The sequence below is a fragment of the Zeugodacus cucurbitae genome, chromosome 4 (genome assembly GCF_028554725.1).
Source record: "Zeugodacus cucurbitae isolate PBARC_wt_2022May chromosome 4, idZeuCucr1.2, whole genome shotgun sequence".
Lineage (NCBI taxonomy): Eukaryota > Metazoa > Arthropoda > Insecta > Diptera > Tephritidae > Zeugodacus > Zeugodacus cucurbitae.
The window spans coordinates 57,974,324-57,987,188 of NC_071669.1; the positions used below are offsets into that span (position 1 = coordinate 57,974,324).

Consider the following 12,865-nt stretch of genomic DNA (forward strand, 5'->3'; position numbering starts at 1 on the left):
AAAGCTTTAAGTTGGAGCACATAAGTTGTCGCTCAAAATGCAGGGTGACCACGATTTGCCTTGACCATTAAACTTTGAACTGTATATTTTTCAGTTCGTTACTTAACAGTTGCTTGAATTTACTTTCATTGTATTCACAACTGTAAAAGCTTTTATTCCGAAAAGCTAACAAGTAATTTTTTATCCTTTGAATGCCAGCTGTCTCCAGAAGCTTGACTAGCTAGAGTGTTAAAGTGTTTGAAGCACAAAGAATAATATAAAATTAAATCTAATAGGCATAGCGCTCTCGAAAACTCCAAATATTGCTAATAGTAGGTAGAGTCTAAGTTTTATCTTGTAAATATGGACCAATATTTGAGTATATAAAATTGATGTCTCCGGTCGAGCACCTTCACATTGAGGCCCGTATGCTACCTGACAATTTCAGTTGGGATGCTTTCGCTGAAATCATTCTACAACTGGAAGCACCAGCTGCCTCCCAGAGCCATCAAGAGTACCTTCCTGAAATACGTCGACGAGCTAAAATACTATACCGACAGGACTTCGGATGCGACAAGCTAAAAAAAAGCACTGAACGCCATTAACAAAGGACTTCCCTTCATTGACTCCCTCCCAGTGAATGACGTACTTGGAGTAAGAACACCCCCATCGCAGACACAGAGGTCGAGTTGCTTCGCGAAGCTAGAGTGACCCTTGCGCAACTGCTTTCTGGATACCTGTCCAGACTAGACTCATACTCAACATATGTCCAGCATGCAAAGAGTCCCCGCATGACACTAACCACCTCTTTGCATGCCTCCTTAACCATACTCATCTAACACCACTTCCCCTTTGGTTCGACCCTATCGAAACAGCTCGTTTCCTGGGCGTCCCGTTACATGACTTCGATGACAATTAGGCTCGGTTTGTCGTTTGATGCATGCTTAACCGTTACAACAACAACAAAATACAAAATTATATAATCAGCTGAGAATACACCGCATGGCATAGATGTTGAGAGAGAAAGTTTCCCGCTTAAATGAAATCGAAACCCCCCATTTAGTACTAAATTTGGACAATGTCGGTCTAAAACTTTACTTAACAGCAAATAGAGATATGTACATTTACATTGTTGCACTTTTGTAAGGCATTCGTTGTTCCCAAGACAGTCGGTTCTACTTAACCAGCACGGATCCGGGTTTCTATACGTCTAAAAATAGTCAAAGCGGCAGCTTGGCATAGAATTATTTGAGAATGTTACATGCCTTACAGAAACAACAACTGTCATACAGAAATATTTGATAGAAAATGCTTTACTAACAAAAGTTTGAATCTGAACGATCAACTATTTATTACACATCTCAATATATCAACCACCCAGAAGAACCTGAAAATCTGTCAATTAAAAAATCTTCTGACAGCCGCAAGTTTACAAGAAGTTACATCCAATTTAAAGCAACCAACAATAGACTAGAAAAATATACGAAGCACTTCGCTATGTAAATATTATATACCAGAAATATATATATATATATATATATATATATATCTACATAAGTAAAGCAAAATTATGCCAATATAGCCGGAGCATATTCAATTTACATAATAATTGCTTGAAGAAAAAAACCCATTTGGCTCTATTATCTCTCGCAAATCCTTTTCAGCGCAAAGGCATGTTATCTTAAGCCAGTAAAAGAAAAACAAAAGAAATTTCTTTACTACGCCATGTTTACACAAATAAGTGGCCGAAGTCAAAAACGCAAACCGTTAAAACATTTACTGATGGCGACGTGCCTCAAAAATTGTATGCAAAGCAAAATATTGCTAGAGACATGCTTCAATATATAATGTACCTATACATATTTATCAGTATCAGTTATGTAGATGTTTACTTGTATCTATGTAGCAAATTCTTATGGTTAAGCCATCTTCATTTCACGCAAATTGGCTCAAACCCTTTTGCAGCATAGTATCAGTGCATATTTTTACATTTCATTTTGTTTACATGGTACCCATAAATGACATTTATGCGGGAATTCAAAAAATTTCCAAGAAATTTGTATTAAAATATAACAAAAATGAGTTTATACTACCGTCTTTCATTTGATGGGCGTACCTAACCTAAATGTGGTTACCTTAAGATTATTGTATGAGCGCACAGACACAAAGCAGTCGCTGGCTCGAGATTTTTTTTCACAAAATATTCAGATTTTTTAGTTCTAATATAATAACTTACTTGCACACTTGCTCAACGCCTTCCAAGGATTGTTATACATATATAAAGTCCAAACACACTTACCTGAAATAGACAAGGGAAAGTAAAAGCAAAAGTTAGAAAAGGATCACAAAATGATTCTGTCAAATATCTATACTGAACATACATGTACACACACAAGTGCTGTAAAATAGTAAGTTAAGGTAGTGTCTGGTATCCTATCTTGACCTTTTTCTCACACATTCACCGACTTTTCGCGCTTTCACTGCTGCGGTAAGCATTTTTATTCCTTTTTTTTTTATCAACTCACCAGCACGCGTAAATCTAGCTAATGTTACACCCGATACTAATTAAACTTTTAATTGCTTTTATAAAACGGTGTGTTTGCCTTACAGCTCAGTGAACTGCGAATTTAGAATCACTGTAGAACGTTGCTCAGTTGTGTAAATGTTGCGGGAAGCGAGTTTAAAGTTGGATTGAATTGCGCGCACATAGAATGATTTGTATATAAATGTTATGTGTACATAAATATATAAACACTTTAGTAAATACAATCTATTTTTAACGCCACAAATAGCAAAAATCACAAAAATAAAATTTTCATTAGCACCGGAATTCGTTGTTAAATATTTCCACAGGAACACAGTAAATTTATAAAATATTTTTTAGCTATGTTATTTTTAAAGTCTAGGACTCCAACTAAATTATGAAATTTTTAAAATATTATTCGCTATTTGTTCACGGCAACTGATTATAAAAAATTTATATAATTTTGATCTAATTTCAATTCAGAATTTTCATTTGCCATCCGATAGTATGCTAAACTGATCAGAATTTCATATGAAAACACTTCCAAAATGAATTATTCCAACAATTTTAACCACAGCGAGTTTAGTTGCATTAAATTTACGCAAGCAATAAGCAATTCGCCCACAAAAGCCATAATTAGTTCATTATGAACCGAAAACAATTGAAAGTGTATTTCCAATTTGCCCCATCATTTCTTGCGTTTGCTATTAGAAAACAACTTTCCAAAGAACAATTTCAAGCCAACGCAAATTGGCGCTTAACACCAACAAAACCTAACCTCCAACATCGCATAGAAGACCAAGAGCTAGCGCAACTTCAATGGACTGACTATGCAATGAGCAGCATTGTCCTGTGTTTAGTTTGATTAATGACTTGATTGCTGGCACATTACGTTTTGTTGTTGGCTGGCCGAACCGACTGTTTTGTACTTTGCCCGCTACGAGGCAGCGCTGTTAAGTGCCACAGATATTTAGGGAAAACGTTCGGGGGTAGTAGAGCGGTGCACATTTAGCAAACACAGCAAGCGTGTTGGGAGAGAGCGAGTGTTGTTTGTCTGTATATTGCTGCTACACAGGTAAGCAGCCTTGTTGTGCGGTTCATGTCAGCGCCGTTGGTGTTTTTGTTTTACACTTAAGTTGATTAGCTTTAATCATGTTTAGCATTAAATCACCACATTAATTTGATTTACAAGTTTACCTCGTCACCCTTCATTGTTGATACACAGCACAGAATTCTCGAAAGTAACACTTCGGCGTCAAAAGCGACCATAATGTCAATTAGGTGATAAAGTGCGAATAATATGTGCATGCCGCATGTACGGAACAATATGCCCTTAATGTTAATTATATAGATTGTTGGACGTTGCTTTTGTTTAATAATTTACCTTAAAAGAAATGTAAGTAATAAATATTTGGGAGATTTTGTTAAGGCTCATAACTTACGTTCAATAGCTTCATTGTGTAGTACAGCGGAAACAAAGGTATATATGTATATAAATTTTGGAAAATGTAGATACGTATTTGGACCGCATTTCCGTCGGCAGACGGAAGTACCCTCAGCTTAGCGTAGAATACGTTAAAACTAGTAGTATCCTTAATTGTGTTGATCTTAGAAGTTTCAAAAAGTTTAAAAATCACATAAATATGATTTCTAACTCAATTATTGTTGTAAAAAGCTATTTCACAGCAAAATATTCTAATGTTGCACATTTTTAAAGCTTTTAATGACTTCTACTACAATTTGCTTATTTTTGTACACGTTTTTTAAGTATTGCAAAATATCATGCATATTATTGGAGCTTTCAGTAGCACTTACTTTAATTATGTTAAAATTTGATTAAAAAACGCAATTTCTAACAAATTTTCACAATTATTACAATAGTCCAGAAATTTCTTTCAATTCCAAAAGGCGCTAACGCCAACTAGACCAGCTGATCGGAAACGACGTTACACAGAGTTGTATTTAATACTAATTGGATTTCTTTAAGTTCTTGTTACAGTTTTGAAGCCACAGAATAAATATTTTAAGGTTGTTAATTAATAATTAATGATTTTTAATTCAATATGAAACTTTTTGCAGCAATAGTGTTTCCGATAACACAATTTGAATCGATTTCTGATTAACTATTTTATGATTATAAAATTTATATTATGTAATTAATTATGGCCAGTATTGGTCTAGTTGGATTCCGACTCCAATACGCAGAATTATCAACAGGGTGGTACATATTACCATTTAGTGATCGTACAAGCGAACTATGAAATGTCAGAGAAATGAATTTAATATAATTAATTAATATTAATAGCTACATAAAATAGCGCAAAATGCTCTTAATAATCTTCGAAATGTATCCATATTTTAAGGTTTAAACGTGTTTTATATTAAACCACTACAATTTATATACATCGATAGTAAATCTCTTTATGTGATATTAGTCACCCTACAAGAAAATTTCATTACTACCTACGCCCTGTGCTGTTTTGAATATGTGAAAATTATATTCTGACAATTGTTTATATTTGTGCGCCGCCAAGCATTTGAATTATTGCAATTTTTACTCATTGAATATAATATTATTTACATTTTAAGCAATAAACATACAACTAAAACCAAATGGAAGAAGATATTGTGCAATATTTATTGAAAGACAATGTCGCTGTTAATACAGGGCCAAATGGAAAAGGTGGGCGCTCATACATTGCATACTACTAAAAGTTAATAATAAAAATGTTTATACCAACAGAGTTCTTTCTAGATCAAGCAGAAAATGAATTTAATAGTGGAAATCTACTGAATTCTATATATTATCAAGTGCGCTCATTATATCAAGCTTCGCAGGAACGTTACTTTCTGATGGAAGTGGCGCCACATGAAAGTGAGTATAAAGAAAATACACCCTCATTGGCAGAGAAGCTATATAGTGAAATGAGTGAGTGCGAAAAGGAAGATTTCAAAAGGTAAACAATTATATTTTATGTACAATTATTATATATAACAAACTTTACTTTAATATTTGCAAATGCAGTAATCAGTTTATGCAGTTTGTGTACGAAGGTATAAGTAAACAAAAGCAAAGCAACACCGATGATAAAACGCAGAAGACAACGTGCAATTTTTTACAAAACATCACAAATCCTTTGGAAGGCGTGCAGAAAATTGAGCAAATTTGTCAAGAAATGCCAAAAGGTTGTTGACTAATTAACAAAGATTTTTTTTTACTTGGATTTAAAGTGTGTGTTCGTTATACTCTACAGAGTGGACAATATTGCAATTGTGTAAAGGCCCGCGTACGGAGACAACTGTATCAGTTTATCCACAAATACATGAATTAGATGCTAGCATATACCTAACTGTGTTGAGGCATGCACGTAGTGCTGAATATCCCACACCAATTTGCCTGCGCTTTACTGGTCCCGAGCAGAAGGAACTCTTTAGAAAATACGGCAATATTGCAAATCAATTTCGACAATGCATCAACGTGGATCCCAAAGTGTATAACACAAAAGAATCGAAAAAATTATATTGGGATATGCTAAACGAATTAGATCAGTACATAGCGGTAAGCACACTAAACATTTCTATATTTCAGCGCATTTTGCTAAATTTTTATTTTATTTTATTTCTGATTGCAGCAAGTGCTGAAAGAGTTGAAAAATTTCTTTTTCCCTTGGAGTTTCCTCTTCACCGGCCAACCGTACATGAATCCTTCGCCGGAAGCCACAGCGCTAATGACGCGACAAAAGCAAGCATTCGCCAGTGTCGATGACTTTTGCAATGAGCAACGTTGGGCGGTGCAAGAACGTGTGCTGCTCTCCTTGACCGCCATGAATGTCGATGCGCTGTCTGAACTGGAAATACATGCAATTTGTGCTCTGCTCACGAGCAATGAACGCGAACAAAGTAATGCGGCTAAATTATTACTGAAGCTGCAAAATGCGCGTAAGCAATTTTAGCAAGCGTTTAGTTATTTTTTAACGATTTAATTCCCCAAACAGCAGCAGCTAGCGCTGAAGGCGACGATAATAGCGCACTACCAAAGCCCTCGCTACATCACTATCCGATCATTTTAATTGTGGATGAGGTGTGTATCTGTATTTACTTCTAAATGAAGTGCTTCAACTCAAATTTTAATTACTGCTTACCTACAGCGTCTTGATCATTTCTTTTGGGAGGAAATAAATACTAAACAGGAATTTTGTCGTGTCAGCTCGCTACCATCGCTCTGGCGTCTACATAGCATCTATGGTACGCATATACATCGCGGTTATTTACCCGTCCACATCACCGACGGCGGTTGCCTACTGAATCCCGGTACGTTTTGCACCTCACTACGCATTAATTGCGGTATTAATTTTAATTACTTGTGCTTTTCTTCCTCATTTATGCCATGCCATGCCATCTCCACGGGGCAACACAATTCACGTGCGCTTAATGTCTCTTTGTAGATAACAATTTGCCAAAAACCGAGACGCGCATGCGCTCCTTTTTCGAGTATTGGCTACCGCATTGGCGGCGAAAAGTCGGCCAAAAGCCAACACAGGATGAACTGCTTAAGGACTTCTTTAAGCGCAGCTGTTATGTGTAAGTTTTTGTTGTGTTGTTGCTAATTGTGTTGGACGGTTATTTTGTAGTTGTACGAGTATATATCCAAAGTGGTTCATCACCTTTTTTATACTCTCGCAACAATGTTGCTAAGAAAGTATACTAGTTTAGTTCACATAACGGTTGTTTGTATGTCATAAAACTTAACTCAACTTAAATACAGGGTTATATATATCAAAAAGGTCAGGATGACTAGTTGTGTTAAAATCCGGACCGTCCAAATCCATCAGACCGTCTGTCCGTGCAACGGAAAACTTCAGTAAAAATTAGAATATATTGACGAAACTTGGTACACGTGTTCCTTGGAACTCTGGGTCAAGCATATCTGCTATTGAAAATGGGCGATTCCCACGCCCACAAAATGAGCGAAAACATATAAAGTGTCAAAACACAGCCACAAATAAAGTTATGAAATTTGGTGTATAGGATCGCATTAGGGAAGGGCATATTTCGATTCTTGGAAAGAGGCGTGACCCCGCGCCCTTATAAGATTTTTGTACATTTCTCGTAAACTACTAAAGCTATATCAACAAAACTCTCTAGAGTCGTGTCCTTCAGGCACTTTCTTATACAGTCCGCAAATGGAGGAAATCGGATAATAACCACGCCCACCTCGCATACAAAGCTTAGGTTGAAAAGTAAATAATGCATTAACTCACTAACGAAAAACGTCAGAAACACTAAATTTTACAGAAGAAAATTCAGAGGAGAGTTACACTCAAATTAAAAAAAAAAATGGAAAATGGCCCACTTATGGGTCAAAAACCATATCTCAAGAACTACTCGACCGATTTCAATGAAATTCGGTATATAACACTTTCTTGACACCGTGATGACACGTATGGAATATGGGCGAAATCGGTTCACAACCGCAACTACTTCCCATATAAATAATTTTTAAATTCCATCTGATTCCTTCACTCTATAGTATATACATTAGGAACCAATGAATAAAACTGTACACAAAATACTGTATATGAGCTGTAACATCACTTGCGAAAAAATTGTCCAGATCGGACTATAACTTTTCAAGGACCCGGTTATCGGAAATGAAGAACTCGAATACTAAGGGTATTTTTTCACCAAAAATATTGGTAAATCTCTCAGATATTTTAATCTAATTCAGAGGAAATCTCTGTTGCAAAAAATATTAAAATCAGGTCATAACTTCCTGTAGGCCCCATATATCTTATATTCGGATTATCAAACTTCCAATATATATCGGTTAATATGTGAGATATCTTAACAAAATTAAGTGGGCGTATAGTCTTGGATGTGGTGTGCCTTGGTCGTGAAAATGAGTGAAATCGGTTCAGGCATTATTCCAGCCCTCATATACTATATGTGATGATTTTCGATATTCTAGTGGACTTTATGGCTCAAATTGTGAGTTGTCAATAAAATTTCATCAATAAATTGCGAGAGTATAAAATGTTCGGTTGTACCCGAACGTAGCCTTTCCTTAACTAACCCTGTATAGCAATTTTGTTCAACTAACGGTAATTTGTACCTGTATTTTTCTATAGAAATGGAAGAAGAAGGTCTTCTAATTATTATAATGACCTAAGATATCTCCTATATTGACTTTAAGCAACCTTTAAAAAAACCTGAACGGTCCTAACCTAAAAATTTTCTTTTTTACTCCAATTAAGCAACTATTTTACTACTTTATAGCTCTAAGGTATTTAATTTGTGCCATTTCGTTTCAACAACAACAACGAAAACCACCAAAATTTTCAAACCATTCCAAATGCATTTAATTAAAAAATTCCATGCGATTTTTGTTTTTGTTTTTTACATCAAAATTCAATTAGTCTAATTACACGCTGCTACTTTCTTTCACACGTCTGTATTTAGCTACGCTGGTCATGGCTCCGGCTTGCAATACATCAATGGCAAACACATCGCTCGTCAAGAAATGAATTGTGTGGTATTCCTTTTCGGTTGTGACTCGTCACGTTTGCATTCGAATGGCCTCTACAGCGAATTAGTCGGTTCGCATTTGTATTACCATGCCGCCAAGTGGTGAGTATACCAACAGTTACCGTTGGCTACCCGAAATAGTTGCGGTCGAGCCGGTTTAATTAAAAAACTTTTCTGCGCACAACAACAACAACAAAGTGTTTTTGTTGTATTTTTTGCAGTTTCATGCATAAATATTTACTCATTTGCAGCCCCACTTTGGTGGGCACAGTGATGCCCGGATTGGACGCCAATATGGATGGTGTTGCGACGGAAATTCTTAGTCGCTGGATAGCGCCAAAATCGGACAACGTACACGCTTGGCAATGTATTGAGGAAAACAGCTGGCTTAAGGAAGGTGTAATCAAGCGTAAGCGCGCTCTGAAGCAAAGAAGATTTTGTGTGAAAAATTTTTAATTTTTTTGTTTCAAATTTTTTCAGCTTATAAAAGCGGTCTGCCCACCTACATCGACACGCCCTGCTATCAGCAAGGCAGCTTGTGCGCTATTTTGGCGCGCATACATCAACGCAGCTTCGAAACCCGTCACTACAATACGGTGCCGTACGTGTGTCGTGGTTTGCCCGTGTGGAATTGTGATGTGCAACCGTTGCCCCACTAGTGGGTGTGTTCTATATACATACATATACATTTGTGGATTGTGTTCGTTGGCATGAATTTAAGGCGCATATTAGTTGTATAAGTTTGTATGTAACAGTGTTTTAGAAAGTTGTATGTAAAATTATTAGCTTTTTGGCACTAATTAAGGGGATTTCAGTTAAAGTTGCTTGCATGTATGTTAAATTGTCTGGAAGCGCACGATGTTAGTTACTTAAGCTCTCATATGTTAATTAGTACTTAGTTTAAGTCTTTAAATATAATTAAATTAATGCTTAATAATTATAATAATTCTAAAGCTTAGTATGAATATAGAGTGGGGGAAAAAATATTTTGACTTCGGAACAAATAATTTTTCTTTTTAGCTTCTCTCTAAAACAACAATTTGCATAAAAATATCCCACATTTTTTTTGGTCAACGGTTTCTTTTAAACCCTCATTTTTCTCAAAAAATATTTTTCTTAAAAAAAATTAAAAAAAAAAATTTTTTTTGTTCTCCCAAAAGTAATATTTTATCTCTTGAAAATTTTTATTTTTTTCAAAAACATTATTTTTCTCGCAAAATCATATTATTTCTCAGAAGAAAAAAATCTTTTTTTACTCATAACATAAATTTCTTCTCTCAAAAACAATTTAAATAAAAAAGTTGTTTTAAAAAAATTTTATCAAAAAATAATTTTTTTCTAAATTTTTTTTTAATTAAAAACTTTATTTTTCTTTAAAAAAAATATTTTTCTCTTAATCAAATATTTTACTCAAAAAAAATATTTGTCCTCCCAAAAGAAATATTTTGTATCTGGAAAAATTCTTTTTTTTTCAAAAACATTATTTTTCTCGCAAAAAAAATGTCTCGAAAGAAAAAATCTTCTTTTCCTCATAACATAAATTTCTACTCTCAAAAACAATTTCCATAAAAAATTTGTTAAAAAAAAAATTTATCAAAAAAATATTTTTTTCCAATTTTTTTTTATTAAAAACTCTTAATTATTCTCTTAAAAAAACATTTTCCTCAGAAAAAATTCTTTTTTTTTCTGAAAAACAATTTTGTTCTCCCAAAAAAAATATTTTATCTCTGGAAACCTTCTTTTTATTTAAAAACCGTATCTCGGAAAATCCTATTTTTTTACTTATAACATAAATTTCTTCTCTCAAAAACAACAATTTCCATAAGAAAAAAAATGTGTCTTACAAAAAAATACTCTACAAATTTTATTTTCAATTTCCTAAAAAAAATAATTCTTTTTTCCTAAAAAAATAATTTTTTTTTTCTCAAAAAAAATTGATTTAGAGAGAATAATTAAGAGTTTTAAGGAGCACACCTAGTGTGAAATTTCAAAAAATGTATTATATATTAATATTAAAATTCCAAATCGATATCTCAAGTAGTTTTTGAGTTATAGCAATTTAGCTAGAGAGTCCCAATAGCTACGAGACGTACCTGAGGTATTGTTCAGAGTCTACTGTCTCTTCCAGCCGCTATAACACGATTCTATTCGGTTTCTATTGTTGGCTCTCAGGTGTACTAAAATATATCATTATAATAATTTCTAGAAATTTCTAAAGAAACCACTTATAACAGTGAAAACGATCCTTTTATCTTTAAACGCGTTTTTCTCGAAACAGCATTTTCCGAATTTGCTGCAGTGATTACTCAAAAACAAATGATCCGATCACTATCGAATTTTTTTACATGTTCTATATATAGTTCTCCGTATAATGACTTATCGATTTTTGATCTGATCAAAAAATCGAATTTTGGCAGGCCAAAAACGACCAAAATTTTGGGTAAAATTCGACAATTTTTTTTAAACGCCGCCATATTGTCAATTTTTGATTATTTTTTTTCGTAGGTCATTGTACAGACAATAATATCTAGTTTAAGGAGAATTTTTTTTTAGATTTCATCCACGGAGAAGGTCGGAATCACTGCATTAGTGAAGGACCTTTTTTCGCGCCATTGGAGATCGACTATAACTTAAAAAATATTTAATTTTTTTCTACAAAAATTTCACTGTATATTCTTGAAACATGTATAAATATATTCTTAAAATTTTGAAATAATTGATAAAGTATTTTTTTTAAATAAAATTTCCCAAAAATCGTCTTTTTTAGGCCATTACACTAGGTGTGCCCCTTAAATAAAAAAAACTTTTGGATTTTTTTTTTTTTTTGAGAATATCATATTTTTTTTAAATATTTATTCTCATAACATAAATTTCGTACTCCGTAAAATCATTTTATTTATTTATCAACACTACAATTTTGTCAAAATTTGCTCCCAAATAGTCTAGAGCCGTTAAAATGACCAAGCTTATCGAAGAAATTACAATTTTTCCTCACCCATTTGCTTTGGTTTAGGTTATTTTGCCTTTTAATGCGCTTGGCAAAGTTTGTCAATAGTCTTTGGACGCTTTTATAAATCACTTCCGGTTTGTGGTCAGCAACACGCTGGCACTTTTATGTTGCGCTTGCAGCCAGTGTTAACGGTAATACTTTCGTTTTTTACATTTTCCAGGGATTTTTGCTTTCATAGCTTTTTATTTCCTCTGCATTGTTTTTGTTATACTCTATTTTGTGTTTGGTTCTCCTTTGCATTGTTTTTGCTTTCCTCCACTTTGTTTTTGTTTTCCCTTATATTGTTTGTCAACTAGCAGCAAATGGCTTGTAAACGACATTTCAGCCAATGTTTATGCCGTCGATTTACAAGATTTTGTAAAAAACAGCTACTCCGGCGAGCTTTTATGGCTTTATTGTGGCGTTTAGGTTTTTAAAGTTCAGCAATTAATTAAGTATTTAAGTTGGAGGTTTGATTATAAAATTTGTTAACAATTTAAGTGAAGCAATTAACTGCAATCAAGAGTTAAGTGGCCCGACGAAGCCTCAAAGCCGCCAATAGAAGCATAAATTTCAACGATTTTCAGGTCCAACTCTAAGCAGACCAATAATGTTGAGGAAGTAGACGAAATGTTGGGTTAGGTTGATTTTCGTTTTATTGAGGAGGAGTTTTAATTCATTTATTGTGTTGTGCTTAAACTCAAATCGGCCATCGCATTCAGAACAAACTCGCGTTTCATGAGAGAATTAGATCTTCGCCATTTAAGTACAGAATCATAAGAACTGAGACATCGACTTATTCTGAGCCAGCAATTACCTACCTAAAACAAAAACGATTTAGGATATCA

At 34.1% G+C, this 12,865-nt stretch overlaps 2 protein-coding genes across 3 annotated transcripts in view; one reads left to right on the top strand and one right to left on the bottom strand.

Annotated features, from left to right (window-relative positions):
• LOC114805317 (protein still life, isoform SIF type 1) overlaps positions 1-4,443 on the bottom strand; it is a 116,004-nt gene extending 111,561 nt beyond the window's left edge. Inside the window, exons 1-2 of one of the 2 annotated variants that reach the window (XM_054228998.1) lie at positions 3,946-4,441; positions 3,701-3,887 (exon numbers count right to left, since the gene is read on the bottom strand). The gene's annotated coding sequence lies outside the window, so the exon portion shown is untranslated. Of the gene's footprint in view, positions 1-3,700; positions 3,888-3,945 lie in introns of both variants that reach the window. The other variant, XM_029046010.2, reaches the window with a different exon arrangement.
• A 551-nt stretch (positions 4,444-4,994) lies between these two features.
• Positions 4,995-10,101, top strand: LOC105220867 (uncharacterized). Its single transcript, XM_054228999.1, has 11 exons — positions 4,995-5,186; positions 5,247-5,460; positions 5,529-5,689; positions 5,758-6,062; positions 6,136-6,442; positions 6,496-6,584; positions 6,652-6,814; positions 6,949-7,084; positions 8,963-9,130; positions 9,280-9,437; positions 9,509-10,101. Exons 1-11 carry the CDS (start codon positions 5,117-5,119, stop codon positions 9,685-9,687), a joined length of 1,950 nt encoding a protein of 649 aa, XP_054084974.1. The 5' UTR covers positions 4,995-5,116; the 3' UTR covers positions 9,688-10,101.
• Positions 10,102-12,865: the final 2,764 nt, after the last annotated feature.

Excerpts from the sequence above, each read along its gene's own strand:
- LOC105220867 (XM_054228999.1), top strand. The coding sequence starts at position 5,117 with ATGGAAGAAGATATTGTGCAATATTTATTGAAAGACAATGTCGCTGTT. Across the intron at positions 5,187-5,246 it reads TACAGGGCCAAATGGAAAAG|AGTTCTTTCTAGATCAAGCA; the intron begins GTGGGCGCTCAT and ends TTATACCAACAG. Across the intron at positions 5,461-5,528 it reads GAAAAGGAAGATTTCAAAAG|TAATCAGTTTATGCAGTTTG; the intron begins GTAAACAATTAT and ends TTGCAAATGCAG.